Source organism: Apodemus sylvaticus, chromosome 10 (genome assembly GCF_947179515.1).
Source record: "Apodemus sylvaticus chromosome 10, mApoSyl1.1, whole genome shotgun sequence".
NCBI classification, from domain to species: Eukaryota; Metazoa; Chordata; class Mammalia; order Rodentia; family Muridae; genus Apodemus; species Apodemus sylvaticus.
The window spans coordinates 97,804,352-97,826,973 of NC_067481.1; the positions used below are offsets into that span (position 1 = coordinate 97,804,352).

Below are 22,622 nucleotides of genomic sequence, written 5' to 3' on the forward strand. Positions count from 1 at the left end.
ATGAGTGAGTGCAGTGACCAGAGAGAGACTCAAGGCTGCAAGCATCGCATCGGAGCAGACAAGAGGTATCTAAGCATTCCTTATCGGAAGAAGAGATTTTTATACATGAAAAAAAAAGCCTTTGTTTATATAGTACACCACACCAAAGTCCGGTAGAAATTGTCAAAATTCTGAAAGACTACCTGGCCATTTTGGAAAAGCAAGACAAAAAGGCAGACAAGGCTTTAGAAGAAGTGTCAAAATCTCTGCAATGAAGGAAATTCTGTGTGGAACAAATGACAAGGAACCGCCCCTCCCACCCCCGCACGCATGCGCGCTCGCGTGCACGCGCACAGAGGCAGTGGCTCAGCTGGCATGGCGCTCCACAGTAGTGGGTCGCTGGTGACACTCGGGGGGTAAAAAGGTGTGACCCAGATATTCAACAACACCCTGAGAAGGCAGGTGTCCCGCTGTGGAGTACATCAGTTCTCATCCTCACGTCCTGTTTATGCGTCTCAAAGGCTATGAAGCCCCACAGGCTGCCTCCCGCTGTGGATTCCGCTGAAAGAGTGTATTTGACATGCGCCACTTGCCACATCATCCCCTTTTCTAATCAGGTCATAGATTTCCTCAAGTATGTGGCGCTGTCCGCATTTGATATCGATTCGGAGGCCTTCGCGGCTTTTGAGGATTTGTTAACCAGACATAAGGTGTTGGTAGCAGACTTCTCAGAAGAAAATGATGACGCTATTTTTGAAACTGCTGCGACCTGAGAACTACGTGACAAAGAGACAATCTTTAAAGCCGCTAGGTGAGCTGATCCTCGACCACAATTTCGCCCTTACGACCAAGCATATCAGCAAGCCAGGGAACCTGAAACTGACTGAACCTGCTTGAGACAAAAGTCCCAACATCCAGTCCGATGCCTTCCATGCTTTTAAGGTGTGTGTTAAAAAAAAAATCAGCCCAGCCGGGCGGTGGTGGCGCACGCCTTCAATCCCACACTTGGGAGGCAGAGGCAGGTGGATTTCTGAGTTCAAGGTCTGGTCTACACAGTGAGTTCCAGGACAGCCAGGGTTACACATAGAAATCCTGTCTTGAAGAACCAAACCAAACCAAACCAAACCAAACCAAACCACCAGCACATTTTTTCTATTATCTCTTACATCATGTGCATGAGTCTCTTAGGTCAAACACCCCGGGAAGGCGGAAGCACGGGGTACCCTGGACCTGTAGTTACAGGCAGTTAGTTGGTTGTGATCCATTTCTCTGGCCCTCCCCACAAACAATTGGTTTTACCCTTAAGCGCTTTAGGAATTTAGGGCTTTACGATACTAGGCACGAAATCTCTCACTGGAGCAGATCTCAAATGCAATCTAAAAGTAGTTAGTTGGCTACCCCTATCGCCTCCATGACACTCCTTCACCGATGCACACACAGCCTGATTGTAGTGCACCAGGGAGCCACGCAGCCATTCAGCCATTCGCTGGATTCCTTCAGGTAGGAGGAGCAGATGACTAAATGTGAGAACAAAGGTGACTAGAGAAAGCCTTTCATTTCTTGAGAGCATTGAACAGTGAGGTAGCAGGAGCTGCCAGACCTCAACCCCTCTGCCTTGCCAAAGCTGAGTCAGGGCTGGCAGAAGCAGGGGCTTGCTGAAGGAGGAAGAATGGGGGGGTGGGGGAGGGAAGCAAAGGGAGGGGAAAACCAGAGGAAAGATGATCATCACGGAACACTTAGATGGTTTGAAAGCTACATTCGAACTTTTCCAACTGTTAGTACTTTATGCAGTCCATTACACACAAAAAAATGTTATATTCAAGTAGTTACTGTTATTTTCAAAATATAACAGTAAGCCAGGTGTGGTGGCTCCTGACAAAAATCCTAGAAATCAGGAGACCGAGGCTGGTACAGCCCCAAATATCCGAAGCCGACTTGGTCTGCAGAGGGAGTTTCAAAGAAGCTTAGACTTTGTAAAGTGACCTCATCAACCTCTCTTCACTTGCCTCAACCCACTTGGGATGTTGAGAGAATAAAGGACAGACAGGCAGACAGAGCATGCATAGACAACCTGGGGTCAGGTGGGGTGCACACAGTCTGATGGAATAGCACCTAGTATTGCCACACCCTGAAACCTCAGCATGTTTCTTTTGTACAGCACAGGGGAGGGGTTGGCTAATCTCAATATGAGATCTCTGCAGCACAGCAGTCTTAGGCCGTAAATGTCCCGGCGCTGGAGGAAGCTGCAGTTGCTGGATTTGTATGCACACTGATCAATCATCTGTAAACACTCTCCGGCAGGAGGAAAGTGAGCTTTGCCAACTTCAAGCTTGGCCGGGGCTGGTATGGAAACGGCTTTGAGGTCATGGTCTTTGTCATGGCTGTGAATACACCCAGGATTCCAGTCACTCAGGGCTCCCTCTGCTCCCTACGCTCACAGCCATGGAAAAGGACATCTCATAACAAGTAAGAGTCTATAATGTGGAAAACTCAGGAGAGTTGGGGGTGTTCTCTCCACACAGGGGTTGAGACAGCTATTCTCCATCATCAGTGTGGCTACATCGGAAAGGAAGTACAGTCCAGAAACGGAGGGCACACCTGTGAGAGGATTTTTGGTTTGGTTTGAAGTGGGTGAAATCCACTTCTTGTCCAGACATACATCTTTGATCCAGATCTTAAGGTGGGAAGACACACCTTTAACCTGGGCCACACCTTCTGCTGGAAGTCTATATAAGGACATAGAAGAAAGGAGCTTTGACTCTGCCTGCTAGCTAGCACTTTCATTACTTCATTGGCATTAGAGCCTTCTCTTTTTCCTTCCTCCTCCTCCTCTTCTTCCTCCTCCTCTTCTTCCTCCTCCGCCTGATAGTTCTGAAACGAGGATTCTCTGTGTAGCTCTAGCTGCTGCCCTTGATCTCTGAGAGGATAAAGCCCACTAACTGCTGCAGTTCAAGCTATGTGCCACTCCGCCGGGCCACCAATGTGTTTCTAAAGTATCTTGACTTATGACTTTCTTTGCTCTGTTACTATAAAAATATCATAAAATTGTTAGTACACTAGACATTGGAAATAGAACCTGAGCTCCCAGGCCACAATTATTCATATTTGGCTCCAGAATAAACTAGTCCCCATTCCTGTTGACATTGCTTGGGGTGAGTACTGTATTGTTCTTTTATGCCTTCCCAGGTATGGTGGTTTGAAAGAGAATGGTCCTTACCAGCTTATGGGTTTGAATTCTTGGTTCCCAGTAGGTAAAGTTGTTTGGGAAGGATTAGGAGGAATAGCTTTACTGGAGGAAATATTTCACTAGGGGTCGATGGGGCGCTGGTCTCACTGTGTTCTTCCTCTTGTGAGCGGTAGGTGATTTTAGCTGGTGCTGCAGGTGTCTGCTACCTCTGCTCCTCCATCATGGATTTTAACTCTCCGGAACAATAAGCCCAAAATAAAAGCTTTCTTCTGTAAGTTGCGTTGACCATGCTGTTTTATCAGAGCAATAAAGAAGTAAGATACCAGGGAAGTCATGCAACAGACACTCACTAGGTGCAGGATGCTAGTAGAGGTCAGATCCCCAGGTCTGAGGCTTGTCTAGGAACTAGGCTTGAGCAAGGCATCTACTGTTGCTATTTTGGAGGTAAACAGGTCTCCCCTTCTACCTTACCTAATAGCACACATATCAGTTCCCACTGAGAGTGTTTAATGGCGTCCAGTGTGGGATAAGAACACTAACTTGACCTGCCCTGGGGTTCTAGGATCCCGAATTAGAAAAAGGAGGGGAACGGGGCTGGGGCACAAGGAGGAGGGGACATCATAATGGACGTGTTTTTCCTGTTTGCCCTGGGGAAGGGTCCCCTTCCCAGAGGATGGGCCCACATCTTCTGGGAAGGGGACCCTTGAATGTTCTAGAACTATAGGAGAGGGTTGAGTACTTGGAGCTGTCAGGGACTGGGGGCATTTCTGGATTTGGTTTTTTTCGAGACAGGGTTTCTCTGTATAGCCCTGGCTGTCCTGGAACTCACTCTGTAGACCAGGCTGACCTCGAATTCAGAAATCCGCCTGCCTCTGCCTCTCAAGTGCTGGGATTACAGGCGTGCATCACCACTGCCCGGCGCTGAGGGCATTTCTAAGTCAGTATTCAGTTTTCTTCTCTGATCTTTTCAGATTACAGGAACTGACTGGAGATATATACATTAATCAATGTCCCCCTTGAGTCCAGTTTGGCAGAGGAAAAGCCCTCATCGTTTTCTTGCTGACTTCACTGATCCTCTGTTGACTGCAGCACACACCCACAGTTCCAGCAACAGTGTGGGGAGATGGCCAGCAAAGGCTCTTCTTTGGCCCTCTTAGTTCTAGCCCACCTTCCTGTGATGACAGCACCCTAATTTTTCTGCTTTCTGTGGATAGGACCATGTCTCACATCCTGGAAAAGAAACCTCTTTCTACTGGAAGGTAATCTTGGGTCATCAACTTGACTGGATCTGTATTCAACTAAACATAATCTGGCACGGGCTAGTAAAGGACTTGATTGGATTATTAGCAATGTAAAGAGGCACCCTAAATATGAGCATTGCTTTCTGGTGGCCGCTGATATAAAAGGTCTTGGAAGGGAAGGTTTCACTTTGGCTGGCTTTCACTCTTATTAGCAAGTTCATGTCTCTCATTGCGGCTGCTGCTTGGATTCCTCTACTCATAATAGAATCAGATTCGTTGCGGGTTCTGACAAAAACTCTATACCAGCATCTCTCTGGGGATTCTGTAGGCTTTTAGAGCCAGGTAGGAACTGTTGAGACACCCTGTCTCATGAACCGAGCAACTACTGGGTCCTCAGCCTTCCTAGTGTGAGACAGCCATCAAATGCTTTTAGTCTATGTTCATTCTATCCACACTATTCAACTATGGAATCCTAAATCGTAAGAAGGCCTGTGACCACCCCAAGTCCCTCCCACACACGTCCTCAGCTGCAGGGGATTGTTCACCACTGTACCCAGTCGTCCTTGGTCTTTGGTCAGGGCCTGGATCTCTTGGGGACCACAGCATGATTTTTAGCCCTGCCGCCTCGCCGCGATCACCATAATCAGAATCTCCACTGTGTGTGGCCTTCTCTCTGGCTTTGTCCCTTTAAGGTATTGCTGAGGCTGGAGGTGGCTGGGGGTGGCTGGGGTGTCACTCTGTGGCTCTGTACTGGATCACTGAAAGGAGAAAAATCTACCCAGTAACTTTACTGGTAGAAATGAGATCATCTCCTCCCTAAAAGCCTCACCATAGCTTAAGTTAAGAAGTCCCTGGGCTGGACTGCAGGTCACTCCTTGCAAAGATGTTAAAGGAACAGTGTTCCAGTGCCATGGTAGGAAATCGCCCCGGGCAAGCACTCAGATGCTCCCTTCCAGTGTTTGGTGTTTGTCAGAGTATTGGTTGACGGCATTGTAGCCAAAAGTGTGATTTCAAAAGCAGAGCAGCATGCTTTGGGAAAAACGTCAAGGAAAAGTGTTGCAAGTAACAGAAGCTCTGGGGTCAGCTCTAGGGAGGGTGTGGTAAGGAGGGTGTGGTAAGGAGGGTGTGGTAAGGAGGGTGTGGATATGCCCCGGTCAGCCTGAGTGCTGTCTCAAGGTTCTTCTCCTTGAAGACAAAGGCACAAAACAGCTGGGCGTGGTGGCACACTCTCAGGAAGCAGAGGCAGGAGGGTTTCTGTAAAATGCAAGCCTGGCCTGGTCTACAAAGTGAGTTCCAGGGCAGTCAGAGTTATGAAGAGAAACCCAGTCTCAAAGTAAGTAAATAAAGGCACAAGAGCAGCTGTAGCCAACAAGGGTCATTTCTCATCCGGAGGTGACATTCCTGGGAAGGATTTACCTGGAGACCACTGTTGGCATGGGCTCACAGAGTTGCCTGTTGCGAACTATTTCTTTGTGAAAATATAACGACCTGATGAAATTTAAACTTTAAGGGGGCGAAAACAAACCCTTACAATGGCTGCTGGGCCAAGCCTCCCACTTCTCTGGACTCTGCCTACTGGGCCTGTCTCCTAATCTTTTATTTTGTTGTTGTTCTTTTAATTTATTTACTTTACATCCCGACTGGAGATTCCCCTCCCTGTTGCTAATATCAAACTACATAGAAGAGACAGGCCCCGAACTCATAAACAGGCATGAATGTACATGCAGATGAAACACCAAACATAAATATACATATATATATATATATTAAAAAGTAATAGAGCTGAGCTGGAGAGATGGCTCAGCAGTTAAGAGCACTCACTGACTGCTCTTCCAGAGATCCTGAGTTCAATTTCCAGCAACCACATGGTGGTTCCATCTGTAATGGGATCTGATGCCCTCTTCTGGTGTGTCTGAAGACTGCTACAGTGTACTCATATAAAATAGATAAATCTTTTTTTTTTTAAATTTTTTTTTATTTTTCGAGACAGGGTTTCTCTGTGTGGTCCTGGCTGTCCTGGAACTCACTCTGTAGACCAGGCTGGCCTTGAACTCAGAAATCCTGCCTGCCTCTGCCTCCCAAGTGCTGGGATTACAGGCGTGCGCCACCACCGCCCATATAGATAAGTCTTAAAAAAAAAAAAAGAAAGAAACAGAGCGCGCGCGCGCACACACACACACACACACACACACTTTGTACTTGCCCCATTATGTTTGGTCAGCTCCTGGCTCAGTCCTGGGTGGAGCTTAATTCTTGCTATAAAGTAGCAGCATTTCAGGGGGAAGTTCCCCAGGAAAAACTACTCAGTTTTTTCCTTGAAAAGTAGCCAATTACCTAAACAGGAAAGGAGCCTGACAGATGTTCTAGATTTTCTTGCTTCTTCTTTTTCGAGACAGGGTTTCTCTGTGTAGCTCTGGCTGTCCTGGAACTCACTGTAGATCAGACTGGCCTTGAACTCACAGATCCACCTGCCCTGTCTTCTGAGTGCTGGGATTACAGGCGTGTGCCACCACTGTGTATTCTTCCTTTTTTAATCCTAATTTTTTACCATAAGTCACCTGACTTATAGGCAGCTGAGGCTTCCTGACGTGTGACACCCAGGTATAGGACCCGTGCTCAAACCAGCATTCATTAGCTGGTCTCACCAGACAGCCTTTGCCTAGCTAGCAGATTTGGTTCAATCGCTGGCATACTCGATTGGGAAAATCATGATGACTCTACACCAATTTCCCCAGTGTACCCCACTTCACCCTGGATTCTAGCTTAACAAGTTCCTAGAGCCACACAAGCCTGAGATGCTGTGTTGGCTAAGACTGATTTTTAGGAAGAGGCCCAAGGAAAGCCCAGGGTGACAGTGCTGGACTTCTGCCCACAGCTGGTTGTCATTGTTGGTCACTCTTGCCCTGTCATCCCGCTAGAGGACCTTCTGAGGTGATGGAACCACGTCACAGAGAGGAATGCAGTGACCGACGGCACTTCGCAGGTCTTAAACAAATGCCTACAGCACATGGCTTACACCCTCGGAATATGGGGGAAGGAGTTCCGTAGGTTTGATGTTTGCCTTGAAGGTGCTGGGTTTGATGCCCAGCACTGCATAAAGCATTCCTGGTAGCATGTATACCTAAATCAAACACTCAGAAGGTAGACTAGAAGTTCAAGGTTACCCCAAGCTACACGATACCTTGTCTCCAAAAAGGATAGAAAGAAAAAAATCAGAAGGACCAATTTTGAGAAGGCAGCTTTACTTAAAAACTTTAAAAACAAATCACTGGAGTCAGGGGAAAAAAAGAAAACAGCGGGGAGACCGACCATGGTGGAGGCGGGAGGAGATATGTGTGAAGGGGACACCATAGGGAATCTTACTCATGCAGGGAGGTGCACATGGGGCGAGGCGGCTGGGACATGGGTGAAGCTAGTATAGCGTCTCCCGGGCATGGGTTCGCAGGTGGCGCAGTAGGTGTGAATTGCGGCTGAAGCCACGGCCGCACAGCGCACAGGAGTAAGGCCTTGCGCCTGTGTGAACCAGCAGGTGGCGCAGCAAGTTGCAGCTGCGATTGAAGCTCTTGCCACACTCAGGGCACTCCTGGGGGACTTCCACTTCTTGCTTTGACCCTGTGTGCGTGATCAGGTGGCGCTGCAGGTGCGCATTGCGCCGGAAACTGCGGCCGCAGGTTGGACAGCTGTAGGGCCGTTCGCCAGTATGGCTGCGGCGGTGGCGAGCCAAGTTGGAGCTGTTACGGAAGCGGTGACCACAGATGTCACAGGCGTGGGGCTTCTCCCCCGTGTGGATGCGTTGGTGGCGTGCCAGGTGGGCATTCTGGGTGAATCCCTCTCCGCATTCGTTGCATCGGCAGGGCTTCTCCCCGGTGTGGCAGCGTAGGTGGCGGGTCAGGTCTCGCATTTGGCGGAAGCTTTTGCCACATTGGGCACAGTGGAAAGGGCGGAGGCTGCCGTGGGTCAACAGATGACGAGCAAGGCCAGCTCGTCTCACAAAGCGTTTGCTGCACTGAGGACAGGCGTGCGGCTTCTCACCCGTGTGCACCTGCTGGTGGCTGATCAGCTGGGAATTTTGGGTGAAGCGGCGGTCACAGACCTGGCAGGAGAAGGGTCGTTCGTGGGTATGGACTCGCCTGTGGGTCATCAGTTGCACGCTTTGTCGGAAGGCCTTGCCACAGTCACTGCACACATAGGGCTTGCTCTCCTGGCGAGAACTAACGCTGCCAGGGTCTTCCGAGGAGGACTGATGGTCCATGTCCTTGGCGTGGTTGCGCAGGTGACGTTTTAAACTAGAGCGCCGCTTGAAGGTCTGCCCGCAGTGGGAACAGAGGACAGCTGCCACCTCTGGCACTTTTGTCTTGCCTTCTGGGTTTGGCGTGGGATTTTGTTCCTGGGCATGTGCCAGCAGGTGCCGCATGAGGCTGGAGCGCCGCTGGAAGCCCTGGTTACACTCAGCGCACCGGAAGGCAGGCTCGGAGGAATGCGTTAGCAAGTGCTTCGTCAGGTGTGAGCTCTGGCGGAAGCGGCGGCTGCAGAGATGACAGGCGTGTGGCCGCTCGTCTGTGTGCGTGCGCATGTGCAGCTTGAGGATGGAGCTGCGTCCAAAAGTCTTCCCGCACCACAGACACCGGAAGGATCGAGGGCTTGGGTGAGGCTGCGAGCTGGGGTGAGATTGTAGCCGGTGGGCCTGAAGATGGGCCATCTGCGTGAAGCTCGCCCCGCAAAAGGTACATATGAACTGCACCTCCGCCTGCGGCTCTGGGGCATCTGCAGCTTCTCTGACCTCCACAGCGTCACTGCCGTCAGCAGGGCCTCCCCAAGCAGCGCTGCTCCTCCCCTGCTCCAGAGCCTGTGTAAGAGGCTCTCCTGCGACTTCAGGTCTCTCTGTCTGGGACTCTGCTCCGGTGACAGGCCAAGTAGTCGCTTTGGGTTCTTCATCTTCAGGCGTTCTGCTTCCAAATCCTGGGAAAGAAGTGTACACAGAGAGAGGGCTCAGAACAGTGGCGCACACCTTTAAGTCCCAGCAAGCTGGCGGCAAGAGGCAGGTAGATTTGTGAGTTGGCTGCCAGCCTGCTCGACACAGTTCCAGAACAGCCAGGGCTTCCTAGAAACCTAAAACAACAAAGAGGAGGAGGCGGCGCAGCATTATCGGGTCTTTTTGAAAGAGCATCATCAGAACCTGATGGGTCTTGAAGTGGAAAGAAGCCCAGAATTCTGTAAAGTCGAGGACGAACAAGCAAGAGCGCCTTTGCTCTCCTCTCCATTTTCTGCTATGTTTTCTGACAGCGTCTCCATATTGCCTGCAGCTAGGAACCCTTCCACCTCAGCCTCCCAAATGCTAAGATTACATCATACGGCACTGCACAACATCCTTTTAAAGCATACAGTTTAGGCCCATTAAATATATTCAGTGTTATGCAACAGTCACAGCTATTTCACAACCACTAGCAGTTTATTTCTTGACCAGTTCTTTTTTTATTTTTTAAGTGTGCATGTATTTTGCATACATGTATGTATTTTGCATACATGCATGTATATGCACCATGTGCATGCAGTGCCCACAGAGGCCAGGAGACAGCAGTACAGGCCTCTCCAGCCTCGGCACTCAGGGAACAGAAGCAGGGGGATCTTGGGTTGATGTTCAGCCTGGGCTACATAATAAGACCTTGTCTGAAAATAACTGGAATCGGGCTGGAGAGACGGCTCAGAGGTTAAGAGCACTGACTGCTCTTCCAGAGGTCCTGAGTTCAATTCCCAGTAACCACATGGTGGCTCACAACCATCTGTAATGGGATCCGATGCACTTTTCTAGTGTGTGTCTGAAGACAGCTACAGTGTATTCACATAAATAAATTTAAAAAAAGGGGGGGGGGATCCTTTAAAAAAAAAGAAAAAGAAAATAACTGGAATTTAAAAAGACACAAGGAGCCAGGCGGTGATGGCGCACGCCTGTAGTCCCAGCACTCTGGGAGGCAGAGGCAAGTGGATTTCTGAGTTCGAGGCCAGCCTGGTCTACAGAGTGAGTTCCAGGACAGCCAGGGCTATACAGAGAAACCCTGTCTTGAAAAACCCAAATCCAAAAACAAAACAAAACGAAACAAAACAAAACAAAACAAAAGGCACAAAGGCCTGTCAGAAAGGGCGAAAGGGAGTTTCCTAGATTTGGTTATGGGCACCCCTAAACAAATACATGTCTGTGCCCACCAGCCAAAGGTTAGAATGCCAGATGGCATCCAGAACTGTGAGCCCTCTGTGGTCATGACTGAGGAGGAGCTTACCAAGAGGGTTTGTACGCCAAGCTCTCTTCTCTGAGGTATTTGAGGTATCCTCAAAACTGAGGGACTCCTGCAACGAGAACCAAGACCCACTGTGAGTGAAGCGTGGACTCTGGGGCCTAAGCGAACCAGAAGTACATGGGGGTTAAACAGGGACTGCTAAGGGTCAGACACTAGAGAACATTTTGGAGCCTGAGATAAGGATCAGCTCAACTTACCAACACCGCTGCCAGCTCTTGGTCTCTGGAATTCTCCTCAAGCCATGAGGGGCCCTGGGAGGGATCTGACAGTGTTGGGAGACCACAATGGTGTTAGAGGGCAGTATTGCCAGCTATGTAGGGCTTTAAAGACATGGCTGCCTCAAACCCCCATGAAGCTACCACCCCGCCCTCTCCCACCACACACCCCTCCCTGACTTCCAGCCCCACCCACACACCCTCCCTGGACACCAGTTCCTCACTGCTTTCTTGTTGGTCCTGGTGTATGTCCTGGGGCTCTGGGCTCATTGGCCAGTTCGAACTCGGAGCAAATCTCCACTCCTCAGGCTCTGCAGGCCTTGTGGGCACTGGCTGAGATGGAGGTAACTCATTCAACGGATGCAGGGCTGGAATCTCTTCTGAGGGCAACTCTGTCTGGGGGCTGTGGCTGGGGACCTGGGAAGGGCTATTTTGTTCCTCTGAGATGATGTCTGCAGGGGCATTCTTGGCAGAACTGAAGCTAAAATCCTGTTGAAAACATCTGTCTTAGGAAGCAGATAGGACACATGCCATGGTCTACTGAGTTTACCAGGGTAGGACAGAGCCAGGGACCGTTACATAGTTAGAGGATAAGCAGGAGTTGGTGGGTGTGACAAGGGACAGAAGGGGTGTTTCTATAGTCTGCATTATAAGAACATGTGTACTTTATACTGTTGAAAGGAACCTACATATAAATGCTACTAATAGCTTAGCACGCACACACACAGTTAATGGTTTGATCTAAGTTAACCCCTGCGCTGGCCTAGATGCCTTTGGAGATACAAAGCTGATGACAGCAATAACTAGACACAGTGTTTAAGAAGTGCCCAGACACAGACATCAACAGAACAAGTAAAGAGCATAGGGGTGACAATGAGAGAGACCCAGGCATGACAAGCACTAGAAATGGGACCAGAGGCTGGGTGTGGTGGGGAACGACTTTAGTCCCAGCACTAGCAAGGCAGAGGCAAGTGGGTCGTTGTGTGTTCAAAGACAGAATGGCTCTCACAGACAGAGATACTGGACAGCCAGGACTACATAGAAAGTCCCTGTCTCAAAAAAGCAAAGCAAAACAAAACCAAATAAAACAACAACAAAAACCAAAAACAACAAAACCCCCGGAAATGCGACCCCAGGGATGGCAGTCTGAATGACTGAGTCTTGGCTGGAACCCCTCCCCCTTCTTTCTGCCTGGAGATAAAAGGCAGTTTTCCCGGGTTTGGTTAAGAGTTAATCTGCTGCCTTCTAAACACAGGCTCTCTGAATAAAGGGACAGGGAAAGAATCAACTCTCCGCCCTGCTGCTGCCTTTGTGGGAATGGGCACCATGAGCGCTAATATTCTAGTCCCTGACGGAGGCCAGTGGAATTCCCAGGTTTCTTCTTGAGGTTACCCGTTTCTGTCCATTCACCCCAGCCCCCATCTCACCAGTGGCCCCGAGTGGCTGGTGTCTCTGGGCACGCCCTCCAGTAGCTGTACCACCTCCTCTCCGTCCCGGAGTGGCTGGCCGTGCAGTCGGCTCAGCACATGCGGGGGCAGGATGCTCAGGAACTGCTCCAGCACCAGCAGCTCCAGGATCTGCTTCTTGGTGTGCAGAGCCGGTCGCAGCCAGTGGTTGCAGAGTTCCCGGAGCCGGCCCAGGGACGCCCGTGGTCCTATATCTTCCTTATACTGGAAGCATCTGAAAAGCTGGTGGGCCACCTCAGGCCTCGGCCTGGACTCTGCCCGCCTGGGATCCTCCTCGCCAACCTCATCCTCCTCCAGCTTCACTGCTCCGGAATGCTCTTGTTCCAGGCCATCTGGGACTGGTTCCGCCAGCATCTTTCACAGCTCCGACACCCGCTCTTAAATCCCTTTCTTCAGTTCCTCCCACACCTGCGGAGCTAAAGATCCGCGTTAAGATCGGCTACAGGAACCAGGTGCCTGTTTTCCCAGCACTCAGGATGTGGAGACTAGGGGACCAGGAGTTCGAGGCCAGCCTGATCTGCATAAGAAACGGCACACGAAAGTGTGGTATACCGCTAACCTCTACTTGAATTCCGGGCATTAAAGATTGTGAACATGGTGGCTCAGAGTTCCACCTGAGTTGGAGTTCCAGGATAGCTAGGACTAAATAGAAAGACCCTGTGTTAAAAAAGGAATATGGGGCTGGAGAGATGGCTCAGGGCTTAAGAGCACTGACTGCTCTTCCAGAGGTCCTGGGTTCAACTCAGTCATCTGTGACAATTAATTCACTTTTAGACTTCCAGTTCCAGTTCCTCTTCTGGCCTCAAGGGCACTGTACCCATGCAACGCACAGGCATGTGTGCAAGCAAAACACCTCCACACAGTAAAGAAATTAATCTAAAAAATAAAATTAAAAACTGAATGTGGCAGGGTTTAGAGTTGGCTCAGCAGTTAAGAGCGCTGACTGCTCTTCCAGAGGTCCTGAGTTCAATTCTGAGCAACCACGTGGTGGCTCACAGCCATCTGAAGATAGCGACTGTGTACTCATAGACATAAAATATGTTCCCACACATATCTGAACCCTACCAATGTTGACGGCAGAGACAGGAGGATTGGAGGCTGCCGATAAACAAGATCCAGGTCCAGGAAGGTAGCTAACCCAGAGAACCGAGGCTTCAGTCAGAGGGGCATCCCCAGTGCTATCTTTCTTTGCACTCATACAGGTGTGTACCACACATGCGCTCACAAACAGAAACTGGACCGTTCCGGATGATTGTCCCATTGTACACCCAGAGATGTCCTGTGACTTTTCACCTGCCCTTCCCTCCTATTTTTTTGTTTTGTTTTTTCGAGACAGGGTTTCCCTGTGTAGCTCTGGCTGTCCTGGAACTCACTCTGTAGACCAGGCTGGCCTCAAACTCAGAAATCTGCCTGCCTCTGCCTCCCAAGTGCTGGGATTAAAGGCATGCACCACCACCGCCCAGCCCTTGCCTCCTATTAATGCAGCCACTAGGGGCACCGTGGAAGAGAGACTAAGAAATTATCATTTCATCTCTTGGAGCTGGAGAGACATCTCAGTGGTTAAGAACACTTGCTGCTGTTGTAAAGGACCCGGTGCTGTCTCAGCACCCATATGGTGGCTTCCATGTATCTGTAACTCCAGTTCCAGGGGACCCAGTGCTCTCTTCTGGCCCCCAGGGATCCCAGGTATGCACACAGTACAAATACAAATACATGTGTGTAGGCAAAAGTTATCCATAAAAAATAATAAATAAATCTTTGAAAAAAATTATTTTTCATTTCAAATCTTTTCAGGTTGGAAGCTTGGAAAAAAGATTCAATAAGTTTTATCTTTCCCATAGGACCTCAGGAAAGGATCTGGGTTCTTCACAATCAATCAGTCAATCAATCAATCAATAAAGCCTCAAGGTGAGCACTGTTCTAAAGTAGATTTATAATTTACCCTTTCCCTTTTGCATTTGAAAAATTAGTTTGCGAACACCACAACAGAGCTGTGGGCTAGGAGGTAACAAGAGTCCCCCCACCTGGCTTTAGGATGGGCTGTTTCTCATCTCCAAGTGTGGTAACAACTCTCACTTTCTCGGACACCACTCCAGCTAGCAATGGCAAGTGTTTGACTGCCCACCAGGGGGCACTAGTTCCACAGACACAAGTCCTTCCTCCCACCTATTCCTCTAGCTCAGAGGGCTACTCCTTTCCTTCCTGAGGACTAGACTCCAATTAAATCTTTCAGGACTGCTCAGGTTTCCTCTTTCCAGGCTGGGCATGGAACACAAAACTCAGAGTCTCAGGAAAGTTAGGCAAATATTCGACGGTGCCAACCGGTCTCTTCGAACAAGGTTGCATTTTGCTGTCTCTCCCAAGCCGACCTCGATCTCCCCCCTCCCTCGCCCCCAGCCTTCTCACTAACAGTGGGAGGGAGTTCCGATAGGGGGATGGGACCAGAGCCTTAGGCAGAACCGGCAACCCCAGTAACTGCGCCCCAGAGCAGCGCCACCCAGGGAGCGTGCTACTGCACTGTGGGCAGACGTTGGGGCTTGTGGTCATTGTTCCTGTCATTATTGATTATAACACGTTATCAAAGGTATCTAATCCAGACCAGGCAAAGTGTCTCTGCCCTGAATTTTGGATAGTGTCCAGGATGGAGAGAGAGAGTTCTCTATAAATTTCCTTCGTAGGAGAGCTGTACTGGGTGGAAGTGTTACAGAACAAAGGAAATCCAGATTTTAAGCTGGCCTTAGGAAAGAAAAGGGATGTGGTGCGACGAAATGATGACCCTGGCCTAATTCCTGCCCGGGTCAGGCTTTCTCCTTCCAGACCCCTACCCTCCCAGGCACTGCGCAATGACCTCTTCCAGTTCAGGGGCCCTGAAACACATCACCCACCGGCTGCTGTACCTCAATCACTGCTCCTTGAAATCTCTTCCCCTGACTTGAGCAAGAGGCATTGTTTCAAGTTCAATAAGTTTTTGCTTGGCATTTGAAGTGACTTACTTTAATGACTTGAACACATGCAGTGGAACAGTAATAATTAATAATAATAATAATAGCCACTTTGAAGTCCTAAGAAAGTACTATTCAGGGCAAAAAAAAAGTCTGTAATAAGCACCCAAAAACTGGGGACGGGCTGAGATGTAGCTCTCTTGGTAGAGTGCAAGCTAGCCTATTAGACATGCTCTAAGCCATAGGTCCCATCCACAGTGCACATGCTCTCTAAATCCTAGAACCCGGGAGGTAGAGACAGGAAGATTGATCGAGTTCAAGGTCATCCTCAGCTCCGTTGGAGATTCAAGGGTAGCTTGGGATACACGTCTCTGCCTCAGAAAACAACAAACAACATTAAAAACAAAAAGGAAAACCGGTTATCAAGCCAGGCCACGGGTCGACTGAGGCAGGATTGAAAGACTCAGGCTTGCCTGGACTGCATCTTAAGTGAGGTACAAAGCTAGCCTGGGCAACTTAGTGAGATCCTTTCTCAAAATAAAAACACAGAGAGGGGGTCTTCAAGTCCCAGCACCCACATGGTGACTCCCACCTGTTTATGGGATCCAGCTCCCTCTTCTACTGTGCAGACGCACATTCAGACAAACCCTCTCTCTATATTTAAATAAACCTTAAAGAAATAAAGACAACTAGAGAGCGTAGTCCTGCTGGCTGGCCACTCTGCAGTAGATGCTAGTGAGTCCTGAGCGTTTATCCACCCAGTCAGCGGCCCACGCTCACTTCATCCAGCCGGGACTCTCTTGCTAGATCAACCTGATGAGTCCTACAGGTTCAGAGAGGCCGAGAGCGATTTACTCACAGCTACTCCTGGTGCAGTGCTAAAGCTTGCTAAAGTGGAAATGGGGTTCCAAACCCAATGTTCCGTCCTGCCATGTGAGATTTTGCCAGTAGCCTGGAGTGTGACAGCATTGTAAAGAAAGAGAGAATTCTACATTCAGGTCAAAGGCCCGCCTAACTACACAAAGCAGCTGGAATTTCTAGGTGAGGCCCTGCCAGTTGGTTTCCATAAGATGGAATTCAGGCAAGTAGGCCTTAGAAAGTGTGTCCCTCCCCCAGGTCTCCAGGACAAAGGCCCTATTAATATGCATCTCCATAGGGGGTTGGCAGGGTGTGGGGCTAGAAAGCTCTTTAGTGAAATCTGGCCAGTCTCAATTTGTAGGTAGGTTCTGCTATAAGATCCACCCACACGGGAGCTCAGAGACCAGAGTGGTCCCCTGCAAAAAATAACCCCCTCTCTGTGAGATGTCTAACTTGCTCAACTTTGTAGACTTGGGTTTTTTGTTTTTGTTTTTTGTTTTTTTGTTTTTTTTTCTAGACTGGGCTCTCCCCTTCTGGGGCTGGGAACACATGGTTACTTCTGGGACGGACCTCCCTCATGCCCCCAAGGCCACAAACGCACCATGCTGTGTGGCCTTGGAGTCTCTAGCACAGAGTTGCCCGCTCATTATAACCTAGACTTTTCTAGCCACCAGTAGGTGCCCCCCAAACACCCTTCACTCTCCACAATGCTGTAAGCCCTCTAACTCACCACTCCGGGTACCTCCTGAGGCCGAGATGTCTGGGGATCCTTGGAGGGATCCAAGATAGGAGGCACCGTAAGCTAGTCAGTGGAAGGACTCCGGGGGAAATGGAACAGGAAGTTCCCTGGCTGACCCATCCCTTTCAGGTAAGGGGATAAAGGGGCTTCCAGGAATTAACCCTTCACCTCCCAGTTTGGGTTGGGTGAGGAAGAGGGAGGAGCCAGGAAAAAAATCAAGGCCGAAGTGATGACTCCAGATTCGAACTTTGCCAAGCCCATGTAAGAGTTAAATTACTCTAAACTAGAGCTTCCCCATCTACAGGGGATCAGGACTGACCCTTTGGGGGCAAAAGCTTTTTCTGTTTCTAGTGCTTGCTGTGTGTAAGGCTTGTCTTTTCATTCATTTAACAAAGTTTTATCTACTTGAGTATCAAACAGCAGGCTCCAAGGGCATAGAGCTAAACTGAGGAATGAGACTCTGCCCCGTGTGTATTTGGGGTCTGGGAGTTGCATTCCAAGAACAGAAGAGACTGCAGTTCTAAGAAAATAGGCCAGTCAGTGGCAAACACCTTTAATCCCAGCACTCCAGAGGCAGAGGCAGAGGCAGAGGCAGAGGCAGGTGGTTCAAGACCAGCCTGGTCTACATATTGAATTATAGGTCATAGTATCAGAGGGAGACCTTGTCTTAAAAAAGAAAAGAATGGGGAACAGAAGCCAGGTGTGATGGCTTCTACCTGTATGTAATTCTATCATTTGAGTGGCTGAGGCTGGATGCGTGGGCCTGAGTCCCAGATGGCCTTGGTCTGCAGAGTGAACTTGTCTCAAAAACCCAAAACCAAAGGGATATGTCTCAGTTGGTAGAAAGCTTGTGTGCCAAGCAGGAAGCACACACATCATTAACTGGGCATGATCGTGCACACCTGTAATGTCTGCATTTGGGAAAAGGAGGCAGGCCTTAGCTAATATGAAGTCTGAGGTCAGACTGGGCTACATGAAATCCTGCCTCAAAACAAAACAAACCTGAGCCAGTGACTCCCACAAGTTGTCTTCTGGCCTCCACATGTGCCCCCAACCCAATTCTCAAATAAATAAATAAATAAATAAATAAATAAATAAATAAATAAATAAATAAATGTAAATAAATATAGTGAGAAAAAAAGTAAAATTCCAACACATACAAAAAAAAAAGTAAAATGTAATAAAGAGAAGGCTCCTCAGTTCACTTAGTTTTCTAAGGTTCCCCCCCCCAATCCTGCTAGTGGCTTAGTCCCACTAACACCGCCCTCCGCCTCGCCCCCGCCCCTCAGGGCTCCACAAACGCTTTGGAGCCCACTTCAAAGTCAAGCCCTCCCCTTTGCATTGACGGGCTTTCTAAGTGCGTGTTCCCAAATACGGAGGAGGGTTCCTTCCGGGAACCAGGGGTGCTATCTGGGGTGTCCACCGCGCCCTAGAGTGCGCTCCATCACTCGCAGGGTCGCCCCCACAACCCTAGTCTGTCGTAACTTGGCCCAACTTTGCTCTGGCTGCTCCCAAATGTTCCTGCTCGGGTCAGTACCCAGCTTATTTTTAACAGTGTAAGGCGGTTGTCACTGGACCACCCGTAGGCACGAGTTCTCTTACTGCGTTCTATGTGCTCGGTAGAGCCCAGCGCCTGGCACGCAGGACACAGGAAAAGGCCGAGCGACACCGTGACTTAGGTACCGCCCTCAAGAGGCTTCTAGTTTTTCAACCGCTGAGCAGCCCAGCTTCCTGCTGCCGGCTCCTCCTACAATCTTGCAACTTTGACTCCTCTCTATAAGCCCCACCCAAGAGAGGCGGGCCGGATGCTGAGGGCGGGGCGTTCTGGAATGGGCGTGGCCTTTTCCTGGAGGCCGCAGGAGCCGGGGTAGGTCGGTGGTGGTGATGGTGGAGCGCTTTCTCTCCCAGCCGCTGCCTGTCTGTGGTTGCGTGGCTTGGGGGCACTCAGCAGCGAGGAAGGCTGACGAGCTTACAGCTGTGTGAACAGTCCCCCCAACTCCTGCTTCTCTGCGTGGCCTGAGCTCGCACATGTTCACTCACACACTAGCCCCAGACTTGGCCTGTCCTGCTTCTTGAACTCTAGTGGAGGCAGCCGCCACATGGTCCCCAGCAGAACCAAGTCCCACAGGGGTGGAAAGGAGCAGAGAACTGCGGGAGTCAGAAAAACCTCACCTCGTAGACTATTGCTTAGGGCGTGGCAAGCTGGCAGGCAGTGGGGGAACATGTCGCGGTGGGACGCGATGTGTGCACCATCCTCTGTGTTCAGTTATTAGAGAGTCTCCCGGCAATGTTTCCTAGGGACTCCCTTCCTGTGACTGTTACAACTTTGTTTTGTGTTTATATGTGTATGTATATGTGTTCCGGTTGAGCACATACGTATACAGGTACATGTGTATTCACACTTGCGTGCAGTCTGAAACTCCATGTCTGTTGACTTCTTTGATTATTCTCTTGTTTTGTTTTGTATTGTTTTTCTCTTCCCTCTGAGACAGGGTCTTACTGTGAATCTCTGACTGGTCATTGTGTAGACTAGGCTGGCCTTGAACCCACAAAGGGTTCTGCCTCTTCCTTCCAAGTACTGGGGTTAAAGGCACACACCACTAAGTTTGGCCTCCTCTTCCTCCTCCCTCTTCTTCCTCCTCTTCTTCCTCCTCCTCCTTCTCCTCTCTCTCTCTTCTCCTCTCTCTCTCCCTCTCCCTCTCTCTCTCTCCCTCTCCCTCTCCCTCTCTCTCTCTCATCCCCCTCTCCCCTCCTCTCTCTCAGATAGGGTCTCACTGTGTAACCTTAACTGGCTTTGAGCTCTCTCTGTAGAACAGGCCTCAAAGATCTGCCTGCCTCTGCCTCCTAGGTGCTTCAATTAAAGACACGACAGGTGCTATTATGCAGAGCATTCTACCTTGGTTGTTGGTGTTTTGTTTTGTTTTTGAGGGGAGATCTCTCACTGGAGCTGGATGGCAAACTAGACTGGTTGGCTCCAGGGATCCACCTGCGTCTGCCTCCCAAGTGTAGGGAGTACTGGTGTTTACTGCCGCATCAGACTTTTAATGTTGGTGCTGCAAGCGTGAACTCAGGTCTTCATGTCGCTACGGCAAGCACTGAATTGTCTAAGCCATCCCCCAAGTCACCACTGGTTATTTTTGTTGACTTGGATAATTTTGAGGAAAAAATAGAACAATCGGGTTAATTGTTAATTGTTCTGGCTACTTTCTTTCTTTTTAGAGATTTGTTTATTTTATGTCTATGAATGTTCTGTTTGCATATACACCTGAATGCCAGAAGATCCCATTACAGCCGGTGTGAGCCACCTTGTGCTTTCTGGGAATTGAACTCAGGACCTCTCACAGAGCAGCCAGTGCCCCTAACTACTGAGACATCTTTTTTTATTTTTATTTTTTATTATATGTAAGTACACTGTAGCTGTCTTCAGACAGCCAGAAGAGGGTGTCAGATATCTTTATGGATGGTTGTGAGCCACCATGTGGATGCTGGGATTTGAACTCATGACCTTTGGAAGAGCAGTCGGTGCTCTTACCAGCTGAGCCATCTCTTCAGCCCCCTGAGCCATCTTTTAAGCCCAGTGTGTAGCCCAGGTTGGCCTCAAACTTGTGATCCTCCTGCCTCTATCTCCTTCAAGTGTGTACCACCACAACTGGACTGGTTAATTTCTTGTCTCTTTGACACATGCTAGAGTCATCTGGAAGGAGGAGTGTCCACTGCGAATATGCTCTGGCTAGATTGTCTGTAGTTAGGTGTGACTAATAGTTATCTATCTATCTATCTATCTATCTATCTATCTATCTATCTATAACCCAGTCAATTATGAAACTCACAGTTACTATATAAGTTTAAACCAGCCTCAGACTCACAGTCTTCCCAGTACTTAAGTGAGAGGTATGCAGTAACCTCCATTTCTAGTCAGGTCTAACAAGGATGGAGGCGCCTAGAGCTAAGAGGCTAGGTTGTAACTGGCCCGAGTCACGATTTGTGCTATGATCCAAAGTTGTATTTGGTTGAAAACACAAGACTCAGTAGCTGTGATTGATTGTCCCAAACGCTCAGGGTTGTGAAGAGAAAATCTCTCGTGTGGTCTTTCAGGTGTCCCGGCTCAGCCTGTGCCTTCAGGGCGCAGACACCAGCTGCGGTGGGCCTGTCTAGGGAAGGTTTTAGTCCTCTGGTGCTGTCTAAGGATAGCCTGGGTGGCTGTTTGATGGCTGGCTCTCTTGCTCAGAGCAGCAAAAGAGTGGACCTCAACAGCTGTCGTGTAAGGAGTCAAATCACCTCAACCCCAATGTATTTGCTTAATTATAGAAAAATGAACATTGCAGAAGCGTTGGCAGGTGTTCAATAAATAATAAGACCTTGAAGAACTTATCACTAATAGTGATTATTAAATTTTTTGAGACAGGGTTTCATCATGTGAATTCTGGCTGTCCTGGAACTCACTCTGTAGACCAGGCTAGCCTTGAATCACTGAGATCTGCCTGCCTCTGCCTCCCGAGTGCTGGGATTAAAGATGTGGACCATGATACCAAGCACTATTAGTGATTTTTAGCAGTGCTTAACGCCAGTCTAACGGTCCAGCGAGAGATGAGTGCCTTTAATCCATCTCCCTTGAAAGCTAAGGCCAACCCTTAGCTTAGTGAATCTGAGATTACATAGCAAGGCCTAGTGTCTAACAAACAAAACAAACACCAGTAAAAAGCAGTGTCCAAGCCGGGCGGTGGTGGCGCACACCTGTAATCCCAGCACTCTGGGAGGCAGAGGCAGGTGGATCTGAGTTCGAGGCCAGCCTGGTCTACAGAGTGAGTTCCAGGACAGCCAGGGCTACACAGAGAAACCCTGTCTCAAAAAAAAAAAAAAAAAAAAGTAAAACACAAAACAAAAAACCCCACTGTCCATATGATTTCATTCCAAGGGAAGAATGAACACACACACATACACACACACTCATTTCATTTGAAAAACAGATATCCTGACATGTAGAGTAGTAGGGAGTCACAGGCTGGAGAGGGGGGTGGCATACAGACTTCAGGCAAGGGGATGACTCACAGTGTGTGCCTGGGCTCCCTGCTGAGCTGGCCAGTGTGCCCATGTGCCTGCCTCAGCGGCTGACTTCATTACCACTGAGCTTGAAAGTCAAGCCAATACCGGGGAACATTCCAGGTATCACATGGCATGAGGTGACAGCCGCAAAGAGTATTTCAGGATGATGACAGTGTCTTGTTTTCTTAAAAATGTACTGACTTGCCAACCCTAAAGGGCAACCCTCAAGCCTGAGTGACTTTTGAGCTTAGTTCTAATGTCCTAATGCCGTCCCTTTGTGCCTGCACTGTAGGCTATCCTTAGCATTGGGTAGGCAGTGTTCTAGGTGCTGGGGTAGAGAGATTTGGAGATGGTCCTCAATTTTGTAGCTTTCGCTATTGTCAACAATCGGAAGTGTTTAATGTTGCTGTTCAAAAGGATCCACCAGTCCCCCGGTGATGGGCCAGAACAAGAAGAGACCAAGTGATAGCAGAGTGTTTGGTACAACGGTGTCAAACAGCCCTGGCTGAGGCTGTGACTACCGGTGCCCAGCTCCTAGATCAGCAAAGCTGGCTGATCTAGGAGCTGGGCGTAGGCGGGCGTCTGGGACCTGTGGTTTTGTGCAGGTGCAGATGAGCCTTGCATATTCACCATGAGGAATAGCTCTTGCCTCCCCCACA

The 22,622-nt window shown here is 49.3% G+C and overlaps 1 protein-coding gene and 1 pseudogene across 1 annotated transcript; one reads left to right on the forward strand and one right to left on the reverse strand.

Annotated features, from left to right (window-relative positions):
- LOC127694495 (calcium-binding protein 39-like) lies at positions 1-1,500 on the forward strand (annotated as a pseudogene).
- Positions 1,501-7,652: 6,152 nt separating this feature from the next.
- Zscan10 (zinc finger and SCAN domain containing 10) lies at positions 7,653-12,782 on the reverse strand. Its single transcript, XM_052195516.1, has 5 exons — positions 12,343-12,782; positions 11,140-11,404; positions 10,898-10,962; positions 10,683-10,749; positions 7,653-9,366 (listed from the first exon to the last, which is right to left on the reverse strand). Exons 1-5 carry the CDS (start codon positions 12,733-12,735, stop codon positions 7,820-7,822), a joined length of 2,337 nt encoding a protein of 778 aa, XP_052051476.1. The 5' UTR covers positions 12,736-12,782; the 3' UTR covers positions 7,653-7,819.
- Between the last annotated feature and the right edge of the window lie 9,840 nt (positions 12,783-22,622).

Bases quoted from the DNA above. Each gene is read 5' to 3' on its own strand.
- Zscan10 (XM_052195516.1), bottom strand. From the start codon at position 12,735: ATGCTGGCGGAACCAGTCCCAGATGGCCTGGAACAAGAGCATTCCGGA. The intron at 11,405-12,342 runs GTGAGATGGGGG...TGTTTTCAACAG, and splicing joins CCAGCCACTCGGGGCCACTG to GATTTTAGCTTCAGTTCTGC. The intron at 9,367-10,682 runs GTAAGCTCCTCC...CTTCTTTCCCAG, and splicing joins TTGGCGTACAAACCCTCTTG to GATTTGGAAGCAGAACGCCT.